This window comes from Equus asinus, chromosome 13 (genome assembly GCF_041296235.1).
Source record: "Equus asinus isolate D_3611 breed Donkey chromosome 13, EquAss-T2T_v2, whole genome shotgun sequence".
NCBI lineage: Eukaryota > Metazoa > Chordata > Mammalia > Perissodactyla > Equidae > Equus > Equus asinus.
In genome coordinates, this window is record NC_091802.1 from 39,529,676 (window position 1) to 39,553,779 (window position 24,104).

The following is a 24,104-nucleotide window of genomic DNA, read 5'->3' on the forward strand; positions in this document are numbered from 1 at the left end:
GTGAGCAAACTGAGACCCAAAGAGGGTGAGTCACTTGCCCAAGGTAACACAGCTAATAGGCACTGGAGTTGAGATTTGAACTCAGGTCATTCTGATCCCAGGGTGCCCTGTTCTCAACCCCTTTAGCGAAAGTGCCTGCTTCATACTATGCTAGGAATATGGAAGCAGCTTAAGCAAGGCTAGTGTCCTTCATTCTCCAGTCCCCAGTAGGTGTCTCTGATCCCCTCTAGACCAGCACAGGAGTGCCCTTGGCTGAGGCATTCCAACTAGAGTTACCAGATTTAGCAGATAAAAATAAGGATGCCCAGTTAAATTTGAATTTCAGATAAACAACGAATAATTTATTAGTGTAAGTATGTCCCATGCAATACTTTGTTGGAATTTTCAACAAAAACACGCCTTCCTTCCATCCCCCACCCCCACTCCACACAGACGGGGCGGCCTTAAGAACAGAGTCAGGGGCTCTTGGTGGAATGCTGGGTGGGGAGGTGGAATTGAGCAGGCTAATAAAAGGCAAGAGACAGAGAAGAAACCTCGGATGAATTGGGTGCTGAATACCCCCGGAAAGAAACAAGAGAGGCGTTATTGGAAGGGTTGAGATGGAAGTCTCTCCGATTTGACTCACCCCAAACCTGTAGGCCCCCTTAAAACCATGCGTTTCAGACTGGAAAAGATACCCCCAAACTTCCAGAGACTATGCCAGGGAGTCCTGGAAGCCACAGGCGAAATACAACACATCCCCCTCGTTGGCTATCGATTTTACTTAAGGACGCAGTGGGAAAACCATTATTTGATATTAAAACAAGGCATGTGATGGAGTAGGATGCAGACTCGCCAGGAATGTTTACGATAAAACCTGAGACTTAAAAGAAAGTTAAGGATGGCAGCCTAAAGCATTTGCTCCAGACTCCCGACGGAGGCGGTGCGAGCACCCTCCTCTCCTTTTAGGGGTTCTCCATGGGAATGGGTGAGAACTGCTGCAGGCAACCCGGGCGTCCGAGCGCTGGGAGCGACGCACCCCAGGCCTGCGCCGAGAGAGGGAGAAAGTGAAGCTGGGAGTTGCCACTCCCAGGGACTTGCTGGAATGCGGTTGGAGGGGGTGGGGGGGGGCGAGCTGTGAGCGCGCTTGCTCCCAATCACAGGAGGAGGAGGAGGTGGAGGAGGAGGTGGAGGAGGAGGGCTGCCTTGAGGAAGTACAGGAATGAAGTTGTGGAGCTGAGATTCCCCTCCATCGTGCCCATCGTGCCCAGAGAGCTGAGAAGAGCCCCCCGAGGCAGCCGCCCGCCCCTTCGCAGGGTGCCCTTTCCGGCGCCGAGCGCCCGGCCCCCTCCCCTCGCCGCGCCCGGCGCCCTCCCAGCCTGGTCCAGCCGGAGCCATGGGGCCGGAGCCGCAGTGAGCACCATGGAGCTGGCGGCCTGGTGCCGCTGGGGGCTCCTCCTCGCCCTCCTGCCCCCCGGAGCCGCGGGCACCCAAGGTGGGTCTGGTGTGGGGTGGGCATGGAGCAGGACGGGACCCTGCAGCCTGGGACCCCCGCCGAAATCTCCGGGCCCGCGGGGGCAGAGGGGGCCATACGAGCTCCCCGACCCGAAGTTTCTGACAGTCCAGGCGCTCGGAGCAGCCGGTCCTCGGCAGGGAGGGGGCAAAAGAAGGTGGGACGGGGGGGTCAGTTACAGCAGAGCGGCTCTAGATGTCCCATTCAAGAGGCGGGCGCTTCCCAGACTCCGCGACGGCTCCGGGGACTTGTCAAAAAAGTTCTCTGAAATTGTTCAGAAAGTTTTCCCTCAAAGGGTGTATCGCATGGTGCATGCGTGTGTTCGTTCGTGTTCCCCCTTCTAGAGCCCCCTCAAGCTATCTCAAAGCCTTTCCAGTTGGCAGCCTCCGCCTCCAGACTGGACTGAGCTGGATTTCTCGGGGGTCTCTTCTCTCCGCCCCTCCCCCTGCCCCCTCCGCGCCCCCCTTCGGCCGATAGGGTTTAGTTACTCCAGCTTCGGGCAGGATCGGGGTGTGGGGGGTGGGGAGGTGGGGGACGCAACCTGTCCAGCCCGAGCCGGGGAGGAGAGAGTGGCCAGTCGGACTGCAGAGTTGCCTCATGCCGGAGTCGGGGTGGGGGAGGAGGAGACGTTTGTTTTGAACGTTTCCTTTAGGGCCCGTTTAGGGACTGAGGGCTTTGTGACTTTTGGAGAGCATGGGCCCCGGAGGGGTGGCGGTGGGTTTCCTGGTCTGGGGCTTAAAGTGGGAGAGTTGTGAGGGAGTGATTCCTGGGGGGTTGGAGGTGGGAGGGAGGCTAAGAAACAGGACCAGACAGGGGTATGCAGAGGGCTGGGTTGTCCTGCCCTTTTCTTCTGGCTGTATGTGGGGAAGGGGGATGTGTGTGTTTGTGGGGGGTGCAGTGTGTGTCCTGCCCATCTGCCTGTCAGTCCGTGTGCAACAATGATTAGAGGTATGTGTACTGGAAGTAGACTCAGTGCGGGCACCGAGCGGGTGTTCCCCGTTTGTTGCCTCCTTGAACCCTGAGAACAACCCTATAAGAGACGTCCTGCTGCTGTTCCCATTTTCCGGGGGAAACCTGGACTTAAAGAGGTTAAGTAGCAGCAAGTAAGTGGTGAGTCCCAGATTGGACCCCAGACAGTGCGACCTCCGACTACACATTTGCAATCACTATATAAATCTACCTTGAACAATGGGGGACCCTGCTCCCTGCACCACAGGGTTGTGGGAAGACAAAATGAGAGTGTTTTGGAAGTAGTGGGTGGTCTCCATAGGTCAGGGAGTCTGGAGAAGGGGTGGGTGTTATCCTGTCTGTGTGTTGCCCCGGGGCCCTTCTGTCAGAGCAGAGCGTTGCTGTGTTGTCTGAGGGGCATCTATTCTCGGGTGTTCTTGAGTTGTGTGGTCTGTGTGTTTGTGTGTCTGGGCTTTGTGTTGCCAAACAGCAGTCTCCCTGCTGACTTGGGGACTTGGCTGAACTCTGTCCTCTCAAGGAACTCCCTCGAGGTGCTGGGCCAGATCTGCTGTAAACAGCGGGAGGTGGCCCCACACCTTCCTTCCTTCTGAGGAAGGTGGCTCCTCTTTCCCGGAGCTCATCCTTCCCCTCCTTGTTTTCCAGGCGGGTGTCTTCACCCCTGACCTTCTGCTGAAAAGGGTGAGGCCAGGCTGGGCTGTCGGCCGAGCTGCTGCCCTCCTCACCTGGGCCTGCGAGTTGAGCAGGTGGAGAGCAGCCAGGTTGTTGGGATCTGAGGGGTCAGTTCCCCCACCGACGACTGTGGCCTCCTCGGGTCTTCCTCACCCCTCAACCTGCACTGCTGGGTTGTGTGTTGTGCAGGGAATGGTTAAAATGGCAGCGCACCACCCAGCTGCCTCCAGCACCCCCATTATGTCCCAGGACTGAGGGCTGTGGCAGGAATGTGGGGGAAGGGGAGAGGGGGGAGGGCCCAGAGGGTCAGGGTTTTGCTGAGATCCTTTCTTGGAGGTCAGAGTTTCGTAAAGTGCAGCAAACACATCCTCTTTATCTTGCAAAGCTCATATTTTAATTCCCATAGGATTCCCCCAACAGCCTCCTTCCTTCTTTTTACTATGCTTAGGGAAAGTAACCTCATTTTAATATTCAGGAAAAAACAATTGAAAAGATGGGATCAAATGCGCAGAGAGAGAATAGATTGCATTCCACATACAAAGCACTTCTTATTTTCTCTTGGTTTGGAATTACCCCTACTCCTGCTGCAGGAACTTCCCAAGCCTTAACTTAAAAACGACAGCGTGCCTCCTGTGTGCCATGTTCTTCTCCATTACAGTTTCATTTTCTCTCTGCAACAATCCTGTGAGGGAGGTGCACAGATAAGAAAATTGAAGTTCAAAGGAAGGAGGTGACTTAGCCAGGGCTTCCTGGCGACCCAGTAATGTCCAGGGCATTTTTGGACTCTAATAAAGAGGTGTTAGGAGCTGGTCAAAGTCTCATTCCATATCTGTACAGGGATGGGTTGAACAAGGCCTCAGGGGCAGCCAGGTGGCCAGACTTGGGTACAGGTGCTACTCTTATTCAGATGAGTGACCTCCCTTATCTGGACTATAGAAAGTGGGGTGAGCACGGTCCCCTCTAGGTCTCCTCTTGGCTTCAGAGTCCTCTCCCTCCCTGTTCAGCTCACGTCTGCCTTCCACTTGGACCCTCCTGGCATGGCAGGGGGCTGAGGGCAGGAGCTGGGTGGAGGCCAGTGGGACCTGCAGGGCTCTGGGCAGGGGAGAAGCTGGAGAGGAAGCATGAAGGACCAGTGTGGGCCTGGGGCTGGGGGCTGGTGGCGGGCCCAGGTAGTTGTGTCTGCCCCTGGGTGCTGGAATGATCTGGAAGGAGAGCCCCCTCCCCACCCTCAACCTGTGGGAAGCCCCCTTGGGGTGACACTTCCATCTCTCGCTAGGCCACCTTCCCTCCCCACTCCTGGGAAGAGAGTCCCCCTGGGAAGAGAGTCAGGGTAGGGCGAGGGGTGTGTGCTCTCTCAGGGAGTGGGGGAATTACTACAGCCAATGTTGGTGTTGCCTCAGCTTTGTTGACAAAGCCTTGTCATGTTCACAGACTGCTTTTTGATTCATTATCTCATTTAACTCTCATTTAACTTCCCTGCAGAGAGTAAGAGTTGTTATTGTTTTATTATCCCCTCCTTACAGCCAAGTTCAGGTCAGTAAATACTCATTACTAAGTCATAGGCATGGCCGGGCATACAGATGAATCTGACTTGGCCTCTGCCCTGGAGGTCCAGGCACGTCCTCAAGGTCACACAGTGAGCAGCCTGGCTAGGGTTCTGGTCTAATGACCCTGAGCCCAGGCTCTGGTCTGACATCAGGCCTGATACACCAGGGGTGGCTGTGGGGTGAGTCTTGGCATCACAAGAATGGGTTCTGGCCCCGTGGGTCTGGGGGAGGGGAGCTTTGGGGATGCAGGTATGTTCCTGGAAACCAAAGGAAATATTGACTTTTGTGTGGTAAGCAAGAGGAGCAGCTGGGGCTGAAGGCTGGTGAGGAGGAGAGAACCCACTGGAGAGCACCCCCAGAGCTGGGACCAAACCCTGATTGCTGAAGTCCAGCTGAAGGGACATGGGCGGCCCTGACCAGCCCCTGAGCATAGGGATGGACACCATGATCTCAACTGGTCCCTTTTGCTTTGGAAACTCTTGATTGGACTTCATTCATTTATTCATTCATTCCTTCATCCAGCAAACACTTACCTGGCGCCCACTGTGTGCCCTGCCCTGGCTCTGGGCTGGTCCTGCGTCATACTGACTTTGCCCTGGAGAGCTGGAGGTTGGGGCTTCCGAGGGGTAGGTGTCCTGGAGTGAAAAGAACTCCCCAGTGTGGAGCAGGGTGTCATGTCCTCCAAGAAAATCAATGGGGGTGGGGTGGACGTGGGGACTGTGATGAGGACTGGGGAGGGGAGACTGGGGAGGAAATGGGGGAGTGGGAGGGCCATGGTGAAGGGGAGGGAGGTGGAGGTAGGGGAGGAGTCAAGAGGGCCTTTTAGGCTTCCTGTCAGGTTGATGGGGGTGTCAGCCCACAAGCCTCCAGCTCCCTGGGAGTAGGTCTCAGGGTACCAAGTTTACCACCTGTTGCAAAGAGTTTTAATCAGACTTAAATCAGACACAAACTCCCTAGTGAGGCGGGGCTACCGCTCTTTCTGGTCCTCCCGCCCAGCCCAGCCACCCTGTCCAGCCCAGAGCCTGTAATGTTTATCTGTGGCATCAGTAGAGTTGGTGTGTATTTTACCTTTGTGCGGGATGTGGGGTGAATTTGTATGTGTGCAGTTAGGCCTCGTGGAAGGAATGTGGGCTCTAACGTCAGACAGACTCGAGTTCAAATCCTGCCTCTGTTGCTCACTCACAAGCTTTATGATCTTGGGAGAATAACCCCTGTCAGCCTCCGTTTCCTTCTTTGCAAAATGGAGTTTGCAGTCCTAGCCTCTGGAGGATGTTCTGAGGCTACTCCGAATGCCTGCTAAGTACACAGTAGGCACTCAGTTAATGCTGCTGCTCCCAGTGTTCCCATTGTTGTTGTTTTCCTATTGCCTGGCTGCCACAGCTGTGTCCCTTAGAGGCGGCAGAGGTCCGCAGGGGGTGGAGACAGCCCCTGCCCCAGCTCTCCCTGTCCCTGTCCCAGGCTTGGGCCAGGGCCTTGGGGTCTGGGCCTGGAGACAGCTGTGCCTACAAAGCAGCTGAAGCTGCCGAGGCCGGGGGAGGTCCTGGCAGTGGGGCGTTATTTTGGGCCTGGCCTGCCACCCCCCTGCTCCTGTTTCTCTTAGGAGTCTGGGGGGAGGGACCCTTGAGTTCTATTTCTGGGTCCTCCCCTTCCTCCCCTATCTGCCCAGAAGGATGGGAGCAGAGACCACTCTGGGTGTTAGTGGGAGGCTGCCAGCTCGTAGCCATTGGCGCAGGCAGGCACCCCAGGGGCTTGCTCTACCAGCCTTTCCCTAGCTTTCTGGAGGCAGGAGTATCTCTTATTACTCCCTAGGATTTGACCTTAGGCTCCAAGTTGCTGGGGGAGCAGGAGCCCTGGTGTCAGACCTTGAAGTCAGCCACCATGCCGTCCCCCTGACTCTGCATGGAGTCCGTGGGAGGTGGAGTGGCGACCAACAGGAATTCTGGGCAGCTCAGGCACCTGTGGGACTGTGTATCTGGGGGTGCCCTCCACCCACCTCCTCCTGGCACACCCTCCTGAGCAAGACGCACTACATGATTCATCTTCTCACCAGAGCAGAAAAACGGGTTCAACTGGGCACCTTACTCTCCCCGCCTGCTGTCAGGCATGGTGCCAGCCACTGCCCAAAGTACCCCTCACCAGGGGTAGTTTACCCCTTGTAGTGTTCCTGGACTTAGCGTGCGCTTCTGGTCTCTGGGACACCCATCTAGGGTCCAGGGGGGCCAGGGTAGTGGTTCGTCTTGATGCCCTTGGGCCAATGGTTGGCACCGGGCAGGTACACAGGGCTGACGTAGTGCCCTTGTGGCAGGAGTTTCATGGCATAGATTCTGCCAGCTGGTTCTGGAGTCTTGCCCTGAGGAGGTGGCAAGGGTGAGGTACCAGCGTAGGAGCCTTTGGAGTAGGCATCACTCTGGCCTAGTATCTGCAGCATAGGTCCCGATGCCCACAGTCAGGGTCTGATGCTCCTTTTCTCTGCCTGGGGGAATTCCAGAGGTCCCTGCAGGGACCAAGCCCCCAGTGGTCCCCATGCCCCAGATATGACTCCAGCTGACCCTCCTTCCCGCTTTCTGGGTGGCATTGTGGGGGTGAGTGTTCCTTGCCAGGAGGTTGGCATGTGGGTGGCGTTGGAATGGGGCGGGGGGAATGCCCTGAGTTTGTTTGCCTGGGAGAGGGGCAGGGGGTATCCAGAGGACTCATGATTCATCGTCACCTCTCTTGGGTGATTTTTACCCCTTGGCCTTGAGTCGTGCCTTTGGGACAAAGGGAGGCTTTCTTTGCCAGCCAAAACTCTGAATGGGGTGGGCAAGCTCCCTAGGGCTGGCACGACGAGGCCCCCTCTGGATACTCAGGATGGGTCGAGTCAGAAGGAGCCTCTCCCCTGATTTCCCTCCTCTTCCCAAACTTGAGAACTCTCTTTTGTTGTTGGACCTTCTGGAAGAAGAGGAGGGGTCCTTCAGTTGTGCTTTCTTGCTGTCTGAGATGTGTAACAAGAGAGGAGGGGTCCTTCAGTTGCGCTTTCTCACTGTGTGAGATCGCACAACTGTAGGGACTGAGTATGGAGGACGTGGCCAGGGTGGAGAAGCTCAGTGGGTAGTGTCCTCTGACCCATGTCCTCCCTCCTGCCAGTGTGCACCGGCACAGACATGAAGCTGCGGCTGCCAGCCAGTCCTGAGACCCACCTGGACATGCTCCGCCACCTCTACCAGGGCTGCCAGGTGGTGCAGGGTAACCTGGAGCTCACCTACCTGCCGGCCAGCGCCAGCCTCTCCTTCCTGCAGGTGAGGCCCACGAGCAGCCCAGCCAGGCTCTACCCCCAGCTGGGCTGAGCCCTCTGCTTATAGATGGGTGGTAGAAGAGGGTGCCCCTGCCCTATATTTCCTCTCTTGTTCTGGTTCCTCAGCTGGGAAGTCCTTTCTGATATCTAACCCCTACCCATTGTACTGAAAGACTGGTTGACTCCCTCTCTATAACGTGGCTGGCTGTGGACATATCTGGGTGGAGTGCGTCTGTTCCTTTGCTAAATTTTTTTCCTCTCCTGCATACCCCTGTCCTACTGCCCTGGCCACTGTCCCTCTCCCATCTGGAGTATTGAAAGGGCTCGGGGCCGGCCCAGTGGCGCAGTGGTTGAGTTCGCACGTTCCGCTTCGGCGGCCCGGGGTTTGCCAGTTTGGATCCTGGGTGCGGACATGGCACCGCTTGGCAAAAGCCATGCTGTGGCAGGCGTCCCACGTATAAAGTAGAGGAAGGTGGGCACGGATGTTAGCTCAGGGCCAGTCTTCCTCAGCAAAAAGAGGAAGATTGGCAGCTGTTAGCTCAGGGCTAAGCTTCCTCAAAAAAAAAAGAGAAAGGGCTCATGGGAAATGGGAGTTCCAGGTCCAGTTGCACCACTGACAAGCCATGGGAATGTGGTCTAGGCCCTTGGCTTCACTTGGTCTCAGTTTCTTTATCTGTATATTGGGAAAAACAGGCATGCTTTGACTCCCCCTGGGGTGCCCATTTTGAAAATAAAATGGGAAATGTATTGAAAGCATCAAGAGAGTGGAAACCAGACAGCTGGGTTGTGTCCACGGTGCCCTAGAGTGGGGCCGTGTGTGCGATGCTTGGTCTGTTGAATCGCAGACATCATCTTGTTCCGGCCTTTCCTTTTACAGATGAGGAAACTGAGACGCAGAGAGGGTTGGGTGCTTGCTCACAGTCTGCAAAGTGCTCCCCGTGTCATTATCTTTCCTGATCATACGAGAATCTGGTTCGGGGAGGTGGGGAGCGGCGGCCTTGATCTCCGTTTTATGCATGAGGGAGCAGGACTGTTCAGTGGATGGGGGCCTTGCCCAAGAGCCGCAAGCACTGGGCAAGCCTGAGGAGGCCTTGAGGGGGGTAGTCACGTTCCAGGGCCCAGGCCTGGCTCAGCCCCTCCCTACGCTGTCCCCTCCCAGGATATCCAGGAGGTGCAAGGCTATGTGCTCATCGCTCACAACCAAGTGAGACAGGTCCCACTGCAGAGGCTGCGAATCGTGCGAGGCACCCAGCTCTTTGAGGACAACTATGCCCTGGCTGTGCTGGACAATGGAGACCTGCTGGACAATGCCACCTCTGCTACAGGGGCTGTCCCAGGAGGGCTGCGGGAGCTACAGCTTCGAAGCCTCACAGGTGGTCATCATTATCATTGAAACTTTCTCCTGGTTATTGAGAGCTAACTAGGGCCCTTCTGGATGGATGCAGGTGGAGCTAGGGAAGGTGCCCTTGTGAAGATTAGAAAAAGATTTCCCTTCTTCCCAGGAAGTCACAGCTTTTGCCAGCCCACACAGTAAGAAGTAGGATGCAGGCCACTTCTTGGCTGAGTACACATGGGCGGTGAACAACCTGTGTAACTGCACATGGCAACCCTGGAGCTGATAGGGTGTGCCAGATGCTTTGCATGGGTGATCCCATTTCAGTCATGCTACAATCTTGCAAGGGAAGCATCAATGTTATTCACATTTTACAGATGAGAAAACTGAGGTTTGCAGAGGATAAGTGACTTGCTCAAGGTTATATAGCTAGTTAGTGGTGAGGCCGGGTTTCAGACTCCAGAGTCTCTCTTTTAACTGCTAAGCAGTGTGCACAGAGTAGAGGTAGGAGGAGAGGAGAAAGTGATTTGGACATCTGGATCCTGACATGGACAACTCCCTCCTCCCTGGATCTTGGTTTGTTCCTGTGTGTGAGGGGGTGGTATTGGTAGGGCTAAAAGATGCTGAAGGTGTCTTCTCTGCGCCCCGGGAACCTGGGGCATGTTTAAGAGTCTGGCTCTCCATTTAGAAGGCAGATGGGCCCCAAGGGAGGGCAGAAGGTGACAGATGGAGAAATAAGCCTGTGATTATTGCCTGCCCCACAGAGATCTTGAAGGGAGGGGTCTTGATCCAGCGGAACCCCCAGCTCTGCCACCAGGACACGATTTTGTGGGAGGACATCTTCCACAAGAACAACCAGCTGACCCTCACGCTGATAGACACCAACCGCTCACGGGCCTGTAAGCCACACTGCTCCCCACCTGTGGCCTCCTCTCTTTCTCAGACAGCCCAATGACCCCAACCTCCTGCTTTACATCCCCCCGCCCACCGACCCCGCACTTACACCACCCACTTCCTTTTTCTCAGTCCCTCCTGCCGTCTCTCTGTGCCTCTTCATCTCTGTGGTCCTCTGTCCTGTCTCCGTCTGCTTCGAGGACGTGCCTCTGTTTTCGGAGCCCTGTTTTCCTGCCTGGGTCTCTCCCTCGCTGTGCATTCTGTCTCCTGGTCTCTGTCTCTCTCACTCTTTCTCTGTTTCTCTCCCCAGGCCAACCCTGTTCTCCAGCTTGTAGACCCTCCCACTGCTGGGGAGAAAGTTCCGAGGACTGTCAGAACTGTGAGTCTTAGGGAGGCCCAGAATCTGGGGGGGCACGGGCTGGGGAGAAGAAAGGTGACATGGGAGGGTGGGACACCCGGAGACAGGAAGTCTCCCCCTGGAAGTGATGCTGGTGACAGTCTGGTGCCTGGGTTGCCTGCCGCCCAGCCCTCATCCTGCCCTTTGCCTGACAGTGACGAGAACTGTCTGTGCCGGTGGCTGTGCCCGCTGCAAGGGCCCGCGGCCCACCGACTGCTGCCATGAGCAGTGTGCTGCCGGCTGCACAGGCCCCAAGCACTCCGACTGCCTGGTACGTGCCCACCGGGCCCCACCCCATAAGGGGTGAAAGGGGTGGGGCACCTTGCCTGGTACTGCCCTCTTGCCCCTTGCACACCAGGGAAAAACAGCCCTGTGACCACCAGCTGCCTGTGCCCCCAGGCCTGCCTCCACTTCAACCACAGCGGCATCTGCGAGCTGCACTGCCCATCCCTGGTCATCTACAACACAGACACCTTCGAGTCCATGCCCAACCCTGAGGGCCGGTATACCTTCGGCGCCAGCTGTGTGACCGCCTGTCCTTGTGAGTGCCAGGGAGAAACATCGTTTTAGTGATTTTGCTGGGGAGGTGGGTATATGTAAATGCGAGCTTACTGCGAGTATTGTCTGCCCTTTGCTTTGGGGAGCTGGTCACGACAGTTCAAGTCGAGCTGCCTCGTCCTATCACCAGCCGTGGAGCAGGTGGCCGCAGAGTAGCAGCTAAGAGCCCAGGCTCGGGAGCCAGACTGCCTGGGCCTGACACCTGGCTCTACCACTTACTAGTCATGTGAGCTTCTTGCCGTGCCTCAGTTTCCTCATTTGTAAAATGGGACCAGTATAGTCCCAACCTCATAAGGTGATTATAAAGTTTGGATGAATTAATATTCATAAGCTCTTAGAACAGTGCCTGGCAGATACTAAGCGCTCTTAAATGTTAATTTTTATTCTATAGTCTAGGTAGATCTGAGTTTTATTTAACGGCTTCCCTATTTACCGATGGGCATTTAGGGACTGGCCTCGGACCTGGGGACCTCTTTTCTCTCACAGGAGACAGGAGTGGGCTTTCCAGTCCTCGTCACCTCGCCATGGTGGGTGAGAGGACAGAATGTAGAACCAGACCATTTGGATTCAAATCCTGCTCTTCCACTTACTAGCACAATGACCTTGAGTAATTTACATAAAGCTCTGTGCTTTGGTTTCCCTTTTGGCAAAAGGGGAATCTAACAGTGCCTATCACGTAGGGCTGTTATGAGGAGTAAATGAATGTCACGTGCTCGGACATAGAGTAAGGGCACTTCAGTATCGGGTGATACGGTTCTTACTGTACTACCTGGGCACGGTGACACTCCTCATGGTGGACTGTGAAGGGCCAGAGCTCGTGGTCACATGATCTCGATCTCCGCAGACAACTACCTGTCTACGGATGTGGGATCCTGCACCCTGGTCTGTCCCCTGAACAACCAAGAGGTGACAGCTGAGGACGGAACACAGCGGTGTGAGAAATGCAGCAAGCCCTGTGCCCGAGGTACCCACTGGCCACCCCTGAGCCAGGCCGCACTTCCTGCCCCTCTGCACACCTAGCCTGGCCTCGCTCACTGTCCCACCCTTCCACAGACCCTCCTGGGACCCAGTCCTTTACTCCCACTGTCTCTGCCCCTGGCCCTCCCCAGATCAGTCCCAGAAGTTCCCCCATATTTCCTGCCAGTGTTGGGAGGGGGCATGTGGCCCCAGGAGGGGACTGTGGACAGGACCCCGGGGGGTTTGAGTTCCTGGTGTTCCATGTGGGGGCTGATCAGTCCTGGTGTGGGGGCTGAGATGGCCGCTTCCCCACTGGCCCCTCTCCCCGCAGTGTGCTATGGCCTGGGCATGGAACACCTGCGGGAGGTGAGGGCGGTCACCAGTGCCAACATCCAGGAGTTTGCTGGCTGCAAGAAGATCTTTGGGAGCCTGGCATTCCTGCCAGAGAGCTTTGAGGGGTAAGGATACTCGGAGTGGCACAAGGGGTGGAGGCAGCATGAGGGCAGTCACTGAATCCTGAAGACCGGAAATGGCAGAGTCTCTTGGGGACGGTGGGAGACAGAGGCGGGAGGCCGGGATCGCAAAGGAAGAAGGTGGGAAACCAGAGGGAACAGGGACTTTGGGGGGATTATTTTCATAAATTACATGTTATCCATGAACATGCACTTGTATGGAGGGCAAGCCATCCAGATAAAGTGAAATTCTCCTTGAGTTCACTGTAGCGTCATTTGTAATAGCCCCAAACTGGAAATAACGCAAGTGTGTGTCAATAGGTAAATGAGTAAATAAACGGTGTTGTGTCTACCCAATGGAATTTTCAGCAATGAAGAGACATGAACTCCTGATACACACAACAACATGAGTCTCAAACACTATGTTAAATGAAATAAGCCAGACGAGAGAGTCCACGCTGTGAGGTTCTCTTTATGTGAGGTTCTAGAATAGGCAGACCACTCTGGTGATGGAAATCAGAACAGTGGTTGCCCCAGGGTGGGGGCACTGGAAAGAGACACAAAAGAAATTTCTGGGGTGATGGAAATGTTCTGTATGTCAGTTGAGGTGGTGGATACACGAGTGAATGCATTTGTCAAAACTCAGCAAACCGTACACTAAAAATCTGTGCATTTTATTGTATGTGAATTGTACTTCAATAAAAATATTATTAAAAAAAGGAGACAATTCCTTTCAACACTTCTCCCCTCCACTCCCCTTTCCAGAGAAGACTGCTGCTAACAGATTGCGTGTTCTTCTATACCATTTACACGTACACAGACACACACACAGAGAAACACAGTCTTAGTGATTTTGCTGGGGAGAGGGGTTTATGTAAATGGGAGCTTACTGCGAGTATTGTCTGCCCTTTGCTTTGGAGAGCTGGTCACGACAGTTCGAGTCGAGCTGCCTCGTCCTATCACCAGCCGTGGAGCAGGTGGCCGCAGAGTAGCAGCTAAGAGCCTGGGCTTGGGAGCCAGACTGCCTGGGCCTGACACCTGGCTCTACCACTTACTAGTCATGTGACCTTACTGTGCCTTAGTTTCCTCATCTGGAAAATGGGGGCAGTATAGTTCCAACCTCATAAAGTGGTTAGAAAGCTTCGATGAGTTAATATTCACAGTGCCTGGCAGATACTAAGCTCCCCTAAATTAGTTTTTCGTCTGTAGTCTGGATAGATCAGGATTGTATCAAACAGCTCCTCTATTTACTGGTGAATATTTAGGTCATGTTCAATTTTTGCCTTTACAGTCAGCCTTGGACATGCCTCTGGGAACAAGGGCCAGTGTCTCTAGGCCACATTCCTAGAAGTAGGATTTCTCGATCAAAGGCTGTAAATACTGATTTGGTGGAGCCTGCCAAACCAGGGCCTGGGCTTTGAAGCTTAGGATGGGAATAGCTGGGCTTGATGGGCAAAGGGTTTAAGTGCAGTCATTAATGGAGGGGAGGGCGGAGGAGGATGGCAGGGCCAGCTCTGGGGGTCACGCCTACCCCCTTCTTGGCCCAGCTGATTCCTCTCCTAATCCTCCTTCTAGGGACCCAGCCTCCAACACTGCCCCCCTACAGCCTGAGCAGCTCAGAGTGTTTGAGACCCTGGAGGAGATCACAGGTGGGCTCTGCCTCTGCATCCTGCTTTGAAGGGCGTGGGGGGTCCTCGTCCTATCCCCACACCCCTAACCTCACCCTGTGCCTGCAGGTTACCTGTACATCTCAGCGTGGCCAGACAGCCTGCCTGACCTCAGTGTCTTCCAGAACCTGCGAGTAATCCGGGGCCGAGTTCTGCATGAGTGAGCACCAGGGGAGGGGGCCTGGGAGAAGCTTTGGGCGCGGTGGGTGCTCCCGTTCCCCAGGACTCCAGCAGCAGTCTTTCGATGGGAGTTTGCAGAGTGTGCTGGGGACAGGAGGAAGGGGAGGGCAGCCCTCGTTGACCGGGGCGGCATCGGTGGCACACTGTCCACCCCGCAGCTGAGCACTCCTCCTCCCACAGTGGTGCCTACTCGCTGACCCTGCAAGGGCTGGGCATCAGCTCGTTGGGGCTGCGCTCGCTGCAGGAACTGGGCAGCGGGCTGGCCCTTGTCCACCGCAATGCCCGCCTCTGCTTCGTCCACACGGTGCCCTGGGCCCAGCTCTTCCGGAACCCCCACCAGGCCCTGCTTCACAGTGCCAACCGCCCAGAGGACGAGTGTGGTAAGATGGAGCCCAGCGCTGCATGCTCCCCGTCTGCCAGCACGCAGGAGTAACCACCGGCCCCTAGCAGCAGCAATCTGGGACTTGTGCAGCCTGCCCCTTCCTGGCGCACCATTCTTGACACAGCTCTGGCTGGCTTGACGTCTTGTCATGGCTTCTAGCAGGGTCCTGCCACACTGTCTTTGCAACCCTGCCTTCCCTTTCCTCCCTGTTCCTGGGACCTCAGAACTCTTTCTCTCCGTGCACTGCCCTGTACCTACCCCACCCCTCCAGCCCAGAGCCACCCCCACAGCCTCTTACCCTGGCTCATGTGGACCTGGAGCCTCCCTTAAGAGTCCCCTCTGCCACCTTGCTCCTCACTGCAGTGGGCGAGGGCCTGGCCTGCTACCCGCTGTGCGCCCACGGGCACTGCTGGGGTCCGGGCCCCACCCAGTGTGTCAACTGCAGCCAGTTCCTTCGGGGCCAGGAATGCGTGGAGGAATGCCGAGTACTGCAGGGGTATGCGGGGCAGAGGAGGGGGGCAGCTGGAGGGGTACACGGGAGATCCTTCCAGATCTCCTCACCAGCCGTCCCCTCTCTCAGGCTCCCCCGGGAATATGTGAAGGACAGGTACTGTCTGCCGTGCCACCCCGAATGTCAGCCCCAGAATGGCTCAGTGACTTGCTTTGGATCGGTGAGGTGCTGGTGGGCTCAGAGCTGGGAGAGGGGAAGCAAGGGCTGGGATGCTGGGGAATCGCCAGAGGCCTGGCCGAGTCTGGTAAAATATCCCTGGAGAGGGCTCCGAACTCAGGCCCAAACAGCAGAAGGGTGAAAGGAGGCTGGGATGCTGGGGAAGAGTTGTGTAGTGGACCCTGAGACCCTTGGGACTATGCAAAGATCCCAGGAAGCCTGTGTTCTTGGCTGTGGCTGTGGCAAGATGGTTAGACCTGTGGGCTTAGGCATCAGACTACCTGGATTCAAATCCAGGCCCTGCTTCCAACCTTGGTTTGCTCATTTGTAAAGTGAATATTATACTAGCACCTCCCTTACTGGGGTGTAGTAAGAATTTCTTAAAATAGGTTTTGGCACGGGAAAGGCTTTCTCCATGTTAGTTACTGTTATCGTTTTTTGTTGTGCCTCAGGGAATACGCCCCCTCCTGTTAGGTAATAGGCCTGCCGTTCTTCACCTGAGCCCTCACCTCGGGGGTGAAACTTTGACGAGGGGGAGCTGGGTGAAGAACAGGGGTCCCAGGAGCAGGGTGAACGTGCTGCTGAGTGGCCATGCGAACCAGGAAGGGGACCCAAGGGCCTGATCCTGCTGCCCTGGGGGTGGCGGTGCCAGCCCTCCACAAACCCTTCCTTCCCTCCCAGGAGGCTGACCAGTGTGTGGCCTGCACGCACTACAAGGACCCTCCCTTCTGCGTGGCTCGCTGCCCCAGCGGTGTGAAACCTGACCTCTCCTTCATGCCCATCTGGAAGTTCCCAGATGAGGAGGGCACGTGCCAGCCGTGCCCCATCAACTGCACCCACTCGTGAGTCTGAGGGCCTTTTCTGCAGAAAGGAGGGCATCGTTCCAGGAGCTTCTCTGGAGCTCTTATTATAAAAGGGGGACAACTCTGCCTTTGTTTACTCTGAGACTCTTACTTCTTCGTATCTTTTTTTTGTTCTGATAACAAAAGTAACATGTTAAAAATTTTTTAATGAAAACATGAAATATAAATGTCGCTAGCCCTTCCATCTCCACCATTAATAATTTGTAATATTTTTCGTCAAGTTGTTTTTATCTGTGCACATGCTTATATATTATTATGACATATAAAATATGTTTAATTGTATCAATATAAATATTATTACTCTTCAGTTGTTTTTATCTGTGCACATTACATTCTAACATATATTCTTTTTACCAAAATGAGATCATACATATTGTTTGTAAATTGCTTTTTTTTCACTTAGCAGAGTTTTGCAATGTTTTTCCATGTCGTAACATGGTGATCTACCCTGTTCTTTTTATTTTTTTCATTTGATTGTTTTTAATTGCACATGAAATACATGAATACATCCTTGTGATAAACATTTTATTTTATTTATTTTTGAGGAAGATTAGCCCTGAGCTAATTACTGCCAATCCTCCTCTTTTTGCTGAGGAAGACTGGCCCTGAGCTAACATCTGTGGCCATCTTCCTCTACTTTGTATGTGGGACGCCTACCACAGCATGGCTTGCCAAGCGGTGCCATGTCCGCACCCGGGATCCAAACTGGCGAACCCCAGGCCCCCGAAGTGAAACGTGCGCACTTAACCGCTACACCACCGGGCCAGCCCTGTGATAAACATTTTCAACAACATAAAAGTATAAACATTGCAGAGCAAATGTGCCCTGTCCTTCCACTCCCCGTCCACCCAGTCTCTCCATTCCCCGGGGAGAACCACCAGATTCACTCTGGCTGTGTGTCTTTCCAGGCTTTTGTCTACACATTTACATAAACATATATTGCATTATATTAGGCTGAGTCATATAAGGTTGCTGTTTTTGTAGGTCAAAAATGATCAAGAGATAATAATTTCATATAGTTCAACTCATATATAATCAGTTTTGGGTTTTGCGTGTGTGCATTTTTTAATGTAAATAGGATCACAGCCTACAAATTGTTCTGCACTTTGTACTCCCCTTTATGTATCTTGGAGGTCCCGCCTGTGAGTGCACACGAATCTACCTCCTATTTTTTTTTAACGATTCAGTCTGCAGCGTGGATGTAGTATTATTTAACCGTGTCCCTGTGTGAGGGATATTGATTGAGCTTGTTTCCTTTTTTCTTTTACAGCTTATTGCACTTGAGCTCTATGTACAAGTGAGCGTCTTGTACATGCCTCCTAGAGTACAGGTGTTGGCATTTTTAGGGTATCTCCCAAGAGGTGGAACTGCTGGGTCACAGACATTTAATAGGTTTTGCCAAACTGTCTCCTGCAAAAGTTGTGCCAGTTTACTGCCTTGCTATTCCTTTATGGAGGGAATAGTCGATCTTTTGGACTTGATCCTTTGGGTGCCCTCCACTTCCTAGCCCCCCACAGGGACGTGCAGGGGAGCAGGGGACGTGGCTTTGCAGGCTGGAGGAGGACTCCCCTCGTGGGGTGGTAGCAAGAGTATTGATGACCTTGAGCCCAGTTTCTGCCTTTGTTAACTGGGGTAATAACCCAGCCACACCCACCTCCCGGGTTGTTGTGAGGCTGTTGTGAGGCTGGAGTGAGCCCAGGAGGTGGATCCCAGCCTTGTTGACGGGACTCTCTCTCCTGCAGCTGTTTGGACCTGGATGACAGGGGCTGTCCCGCCGAACAGAGAGCCAGGTCAGCTTGATCCCCAGGACGCACCCCACATTGCCTCTCAGTCCCCCACCAGCCCCTGGGTGGTCACTGCTGCAGGGATGGGGTCTCCTGACATGACATATATCCCAGCCCAGCCCACTCTTGCTCTGTTGATCCTCCTCTCAATTCGCTTTAACAAGTGGATGGAGGACCTGCTCAGGATGCTTGGGGGAGAGGGGAACAGGAAAAGAAGGCACAGACACCCAGCGCCTCCCCACCTTCGAGTAGCTAGATGTCTTGTAAGGGACACAGGTGGCATTCAACTCCCCGGGACACCAGGTAGATAGAGACGAGAGTGCAGCTGCAGCACTGAGGAGGAACGGTGAATTCTTGATGGTGGGTGGCGGGAGGCTTCCAGGAGGAGGCTGCGTTTGAGCCAGGCCTTAAAAAAGGGGGCAGGTATGTCACTTGCATTAGGGGGAAGGCAACCAGGTGGCATTTTGGGGGAGGGGTCAGGAAAATCTGGGATGTTTTTGCTCAAAGGTTCTGGTGTGGTGGGCCATTGAGAAAGCACAGAGAAGGGAGTGAGGCGTGAAGTCAGGGTAGGGCCAGATCTGGAGGGCAGAGGCCCTCCCTCACCACCAGGCCACAGGGCTGGACTTGTTTTCTAGGCAGTGGGGCACTTTGGGAAAGGCTTTGGGGAGAAAAACAGCCTGGAGTCTGTCCTAGGCAGTCATTGTCCGTTAAACAAGCGTTGCTGAGAGGTTGGCGATGTGCCAGCCCTTGGCTAAACCAGGGAGGGGCCAGGCAGACCACGATGCAGGGTCAACACCCAGGAGCTCCCTCTGTCCCAGGATGAGCCAAGGCTTGAAGGAGGATCCCACAGAGAAATGGTGATCCAGGCAGAAGTAGCAGTCTGTGCAGAGGCTAAGAGTTGTGGAAAATCATGACCTATGGGTGAAAAATTTGGCTGGAAGCTCAGAATCACTGGGTGCACATTCCAAGGCCCCACCCCATACCACAGTCAAAATCTCTGGATGTGGGGCTCCAGACTCGTGCATATTAACAAGCTCCCTGGTGATTTTTGTCAGGAAATTTGAGAATCCTAGGGTAGAACCATGGGCAAGAGCATGGACAATTTGGAGATGTGGATGGAGAGGGCTTTGAATGCCCAGCAAGGAGTTTAGTCTTTATCTTGGAGGCAGTAGGGAGCTAAGGGAGGTTTTAGAGTAGGGCAGAGAGGATCAGAGCCTGTGGGGCACCCTTCCAACTTCCCTTTCCAAACGCTATTGACCTCCATGCCCTTCCATGGGGCCCCTTCATCCCTCCTGCCCCAGACTGGTCCCCAATCCCTGACCCTGGCTCCCGCCCCCAGCCCTGTGACATCCATCATTGCTGCTGTGGTGGGCATTTTGCTGGTGGTGGTCATTGGTCTGGTCCTCGGCATCCTAATCAAGCGAAGGCGGCAGAAGATCCGGAAATACACGATGCGGAGGCTGCTGCAGGAAACGGAGGTGAGGCAGTCTGAGGGCCTCCCTGCCCATCTGGGTCTGCAGCTCAGTCCCCGGCACTGATGCACCATCCCCTCACCCCAGCTGGTGGAGCCGCTGACACCTAGCGGAGCGATGCCCAACCAGGCTCAGATGCGAATCCTGAAAGAGACAGAGCTGAGGAAGGTGAAGGTGCTTGGATCCGGAGCTTTTGGCACAGTCTACAAGGTCAGGGGTGGGGCCAAAGTTCTGGGGTGGGTGGTCCCAGAGGATGGGTGGGGTGTGGCCAAGAGTGGAGGGGAGCAGGGGGTGGGGGGGCCTGCTCTTTGGTAGGGCAGTTACAGAGGTTGGAACAAGGGGAAAAGGAGTGGAGGATGGGCCTAAGTGGCAGGGTTGTTCCTCAATAGTGGGGTTGGCCTAAGGATGGGGAAGGGTATTCGGAGCACAAGTAGTGACCTTTTGGACCACTGCAAGTTGGATCTGGCCGGCCCCCTTCCTGCTCATGTTCTCCTGTTTCTGCCCAGGGCATCTGGATCCCTGATGGAGAAAATGTGAAAATCCCAGTGGCCATCAAAGTGTTGAGGGAAAACACATCCCCCAAAGCCAACAAAGAAATCTTGGACGTAAGCCTCTCCACCCTCTCCAGCTGGGAGTGTAGGAGGGACCCCCTGGCTGCAGGTCTGCACTCTGGTCTCTCTCTCTTTCCTGGGAGACAATTTATGATTCCCCAAACCTCAACTCTTAACCTCTCTAATCTGTGGGCCATGGTTCTGGTTTATGAGGGATGCAGTTAGATTGGGTGAGGGTCCCCCGTCCTGCCTCAGCCCTTAGGAGGGGTGTGTGGTGCTGGGGGTTTGTGGTCTCCCGTACCTTCTCAATGTGTACCCTTGCCCCCAGGAAGCATATGTGATGGCTGGTGTGGGCTCTCCATATGTGTCCCGCCTCTTGGGCATCTGCCTGACATCCACAGTGCAGCTGGTGACACAGCTTATGCCCTATGGCTGCCTCCTAGACCACGTCCGAGAACACCGCGGCCGCCTGGGCTCCCAGGACCTGCTGAACTGGTGTGTGCAGATTGCTAAGGTATGCAGTTAGGGGGTCTGGACTCTGCAGGTGCCCTTGGAGGTACGCCTCTGTCTCCAGGCAGGGCTAGGATGGGGAGGTTTCCTGGGAGAGTGTGGCCAGAGCATGGTCCACAGGGATGCCTCTGATCCCAGGGGATGAGCTACTTGGAGGATGTGCGGCTTGTGCACAGGGACCTGGCTGCCCGGAACGTGCTGGTCAAGAGTCCCAACCATGTCAAGATTACAGACTTCGGGCTGGCTCGGCTGCTGGACATTGACGAGACAGAGTACCATGCGGATGGGGGCAAGGTTAGAGGAGGGAGCAGAGTGAGGCGAGGTGGAGTAGGGTCTGGCTTCTGGGAAAACTCTGAGAACAGCCGCCTGCCCACCACACCTAGGAGGACTTCCTCCTCTCCTCTCCCAGGTGCCCATCAAGTGGATGGCGTTGGAGTCCATTCTCCGCCGGCGGTTCACCCACCAGAGTGATGTGTGGAGCTATGGTGCGTGGTGAGGAGGGTTGGAAGGGATGGACAAGGAGCCATGGCCCTGGGGGAGATGTTGGTGGAAGGATGAGAGCCAGGATGGGCCTTAGCGTGAATGTGAGAGGGAAGGAAGGGGCTGCCAGTACCTCAGTCTGCCAGGGTCTGTGCACTTCCCAGGGATTGGGGAAAGACTGTGTGGCTCCTGCCCCTTGGCATCCCTCCCCTCTTTTCCCCGTGGTTCCAGGCTCTAGGGCAGAGCCTTTGGGGCTCAGTACACTAAAGATCCCTCTTGTCCCCCCAACTCTTAACTCTCTGCCCAGGTGTGACTGTGTGGGAGCTGATGACTTTTGGGGCCAAACCTTACGATGGGATCCCAGCTCGGGAGATCCCTGACCTGCTGGAGAAGGGGGAGCGGCTGCCCCAGCCCCCCATCTGCACCATTGATGTCTACATGATTATGGTCAAATGTGCGTGGCTGAGCTGTGCCAACTGCCTGGAGGAGGGGTGGGAAGTCCTGGGTGGAGGGGCCTACAAGGGACCTGAGAGGGGGCCAAGAGCAGGATGTGGACCCAGGGGCCCTGATATGGTTAAAGGAGCCTCAAAAGGTTCTGGCTTCCCTTTTACAGTACCAATCCAGAGGAGCTCTAAAGGACCAGCTCGAAAGAGACTCATACGCAAAATAAAAGGGGAAACTAGTAGAGATTCTCAAAGTTCTGGCTCAGGACCCGAGTCTAGTACTTCTTTTCTACCAGCTGAGACCTCTGGACTCTAGTAATTGGGGTTGTCTAGACCAGACTGCAAAGGGAGGGAGTGGGGCCCGCACACAGGCTGCAGCCACAGCTGAGATGCTGAGCTCCCTCCTGTCCCCAGGTTGGATGATTGACTCTGAATGTCGGCCGAGGTTCCGGGAGTTGGTGGCCGAATTCTCCCGCATGGCCAGGGACCCCCAGCGCTTTGTGGTCATCCAGGTACCGGGGGCATTTGCTCCCCATCCCTGCCTATGACTTAAGAGGACTCTCCTGCAGAGGGTGGAAAAGGAGATGACTCCTGGGTCCCAGGCCTCCAAGCCCAGCCCTGACCTGACTCATCATCCCTCTTGTCCTCCCTGAGCCTTCCTCGGGAGGCTGCCCGTTGAGCTGGGGAGAGGCTGCCATGCTCTGTCTCCCTCTTCCCCAGAATGAGGACTTGGGCCCTGCCAGCCCCTTGGACAGCACTTTCTACCGCTCGCTGCTGGAGGATGATGACATGGGGGACCTGGTAGATGCTGAGGAGTACCTGGTACCCCAGCAGGGCTTCTTCTGCCCGGACCCTGCTCCTGGTGCTGGGGGCACAGCCCACCGCAGGCACCGCAGCTCATCCTCCAGGGTCAGTGCCCTCGTTCACACTGTGGTGGGTGTGTTTGGTTACCTCTCCCAACCCGAATGGACCCTAGCCCAATGTCCCCACAACCATCACCTCTCCTGGAGACCCCATTATCCCTAAGGAGGATTCCTATTGCCTTCCAACCCATGACCCCATTCTTTCCACGGTGACTGTGTCATACCCCAAAGGTGACTTCTGTTTATCTCCTGTGACCCTTTCACCTCCCATGGAGTCTCTATCCCACACCCATGAATGACTCCCATCATGACCTCTTTCGTCCCCAGAGTGGCGGTGGTGAGCTGACGCTGGGGCTGGAGCCCTCGGAGGAGGAGCCCCCCAAGTCTCCACTGGCACCTTCAGAAGGGGCTGGCTCTGATGTGTTTGATGGTGACTTGGGAATGGGGGCAGCCAAGGGGCTGCAGAGCCTCCCGCAACATGACCCCAGCCCTCTACAGAGGTACAGCGAGGACCCCACAGTACCCCTGCCCCCGGAGACTGACGGCTACGTTGCCCCCCTGTCCTGTAGCCCCCAGCCTGGTATGGAACCCAAGCCTGAGCTGAGAGATTGGGAGGTGGGGGAGTTGGGGGTGCTCAGCCCACCATGAGGGCAGTGGTAGTAGCCCAGACACGCGGATTCCATCCCCTGACAAGCCCCCTTCTCTTGCCCTTTCAGAATACGTGAACCAGCCAGAGGTTCGGCCGCAGCCCCCCTCGCCCCTAGAGGGCCCTCTGTCTCCTTGTCGACCTGATGGTGCCACTTTGGAAAGGCCCAAGACTCTCTCCCCCGGGAAGAATGGGGTTGTCAAAGACGTTTTTGCCTTTGGGGGTGCCGTGGAGAACCCTGAGTACTTGGCACCCCGGAGCAGAGCTGCCCCTCAGCCCCACCCTCCTCCTGCCTTCAGCCCAGCCTTTGACAACCTCTATTACTGGGACCAGGACCCATCAGAGCGGGGCTCTCCACCCAGCACCTTTGAAGGGACCCCTACAGCAGAGAACCCAGAATACCTGGGCCTGGACGTGCCAGTGTGAGCCCAAAGGCCAAGTCCACTGAGGCCCTGCTGAACCCTTAGGGAGTGGGGACGGCCGGACTTGTGGCCCATGTCGGGACCAGGCGGGGAGAGGGCCCTTGGACCACTTCAAGGGGAACCTGCCATGCCAGGAACTTTCTTTCCTACTCCCAATTCCCAAGTGGCTGAGAGGGGCCCAGCCTGGTTGGAAGACGGAGCAGCACTGGGGAGTCTTGAGTGATTTTGGAGCCCTGCCCCAGCAGACTGTAGGTTCCAATGGATGCCACAGACACAGTCTGCTCACCAGTCTGGTCTCTTCTTCCAGATCCTTGGCACTGAAGGACTTAGGGAAGCTGGGCCTAGGAGGGGAAGGGGCCCCAAGGGAGTAAGAACAAGAGCAACCCACACAGAGACTGTCCCTGAGACCTAACTGCCCCCAGGAAGATGGGAGCAGCAGGAGCGCCCAGATCCAGTTCTTGTACAGAGTGCTTTTTTTGTTTTGTTTTTACTTATGTCTTTTGGGTTTTTTTTAAAGATGAAATAAGGGCTCGGGGAGCGTGGGTATTGTGGAAGGGGCACCCCTGGGATTGGGGGAGGGATGTCCCTTCTCCACACCCACCATCTCCATTTGCAAATATATTTTGGAAAACAGC

At 55.3% G+C, this 24,104-nt stretch overlaps 1 protein-coding gene across 1 annotated transcript; it reads left to right on the top strand.

Annotated features, from left to right (window-relative positions):
• Positions 1 to 1,124: 1,124 nt before the first annotated feature.
• ERBB2 (erb-b2 receptor tyrosine kinase 2) lies at positions 1,125 to 24,104 on the top strand. The gene is made up of 27 exons (XM_014833624.3): positions 1,125 to 1,474; positions 7,801 to 7,952; positions 9,108 to 9,321; positions 10,046 to 10,180; positions 10,486 to 10,554; positions 10,728 to 10,843; positions 10,972 to 11,113; positions 11,975 to 12,094; positions 12,419 to 12,545; positions 14,115 to 14,188; positions 14,276 to 14,366; positions 14,567 to 14,766; positions 15,132 to 15,264; positions 15,349 to 15,439; positions 16,117 to 16,277; positions 18,041 to 18,088; positions 19,422 to 19,560; positions 19,642 to 19,764; positions 20,061 to 20,159; positions 20,434 to 20,619; positions 20,754 to 20,909; positions 21,025 to 21,100; positions 21,403 to 21,549; positions 21,953 to 22,050; positions 22,259 to 22,447; positions 22,729 to 22,981; positions 23,118 to 24,104. The coding sequence occupies exons 1-27, from the start codon at positions 1,402 to 1,404 to the stop codon at positions 23,471 to 23,473; spliced, it is 3,768 nt and encodes a 1,255-aa protein (XP_014689110.2). The 5' UTR covers positions 1,125 to 1,401; the 3' UTR covers positions 23,474 to 24,104.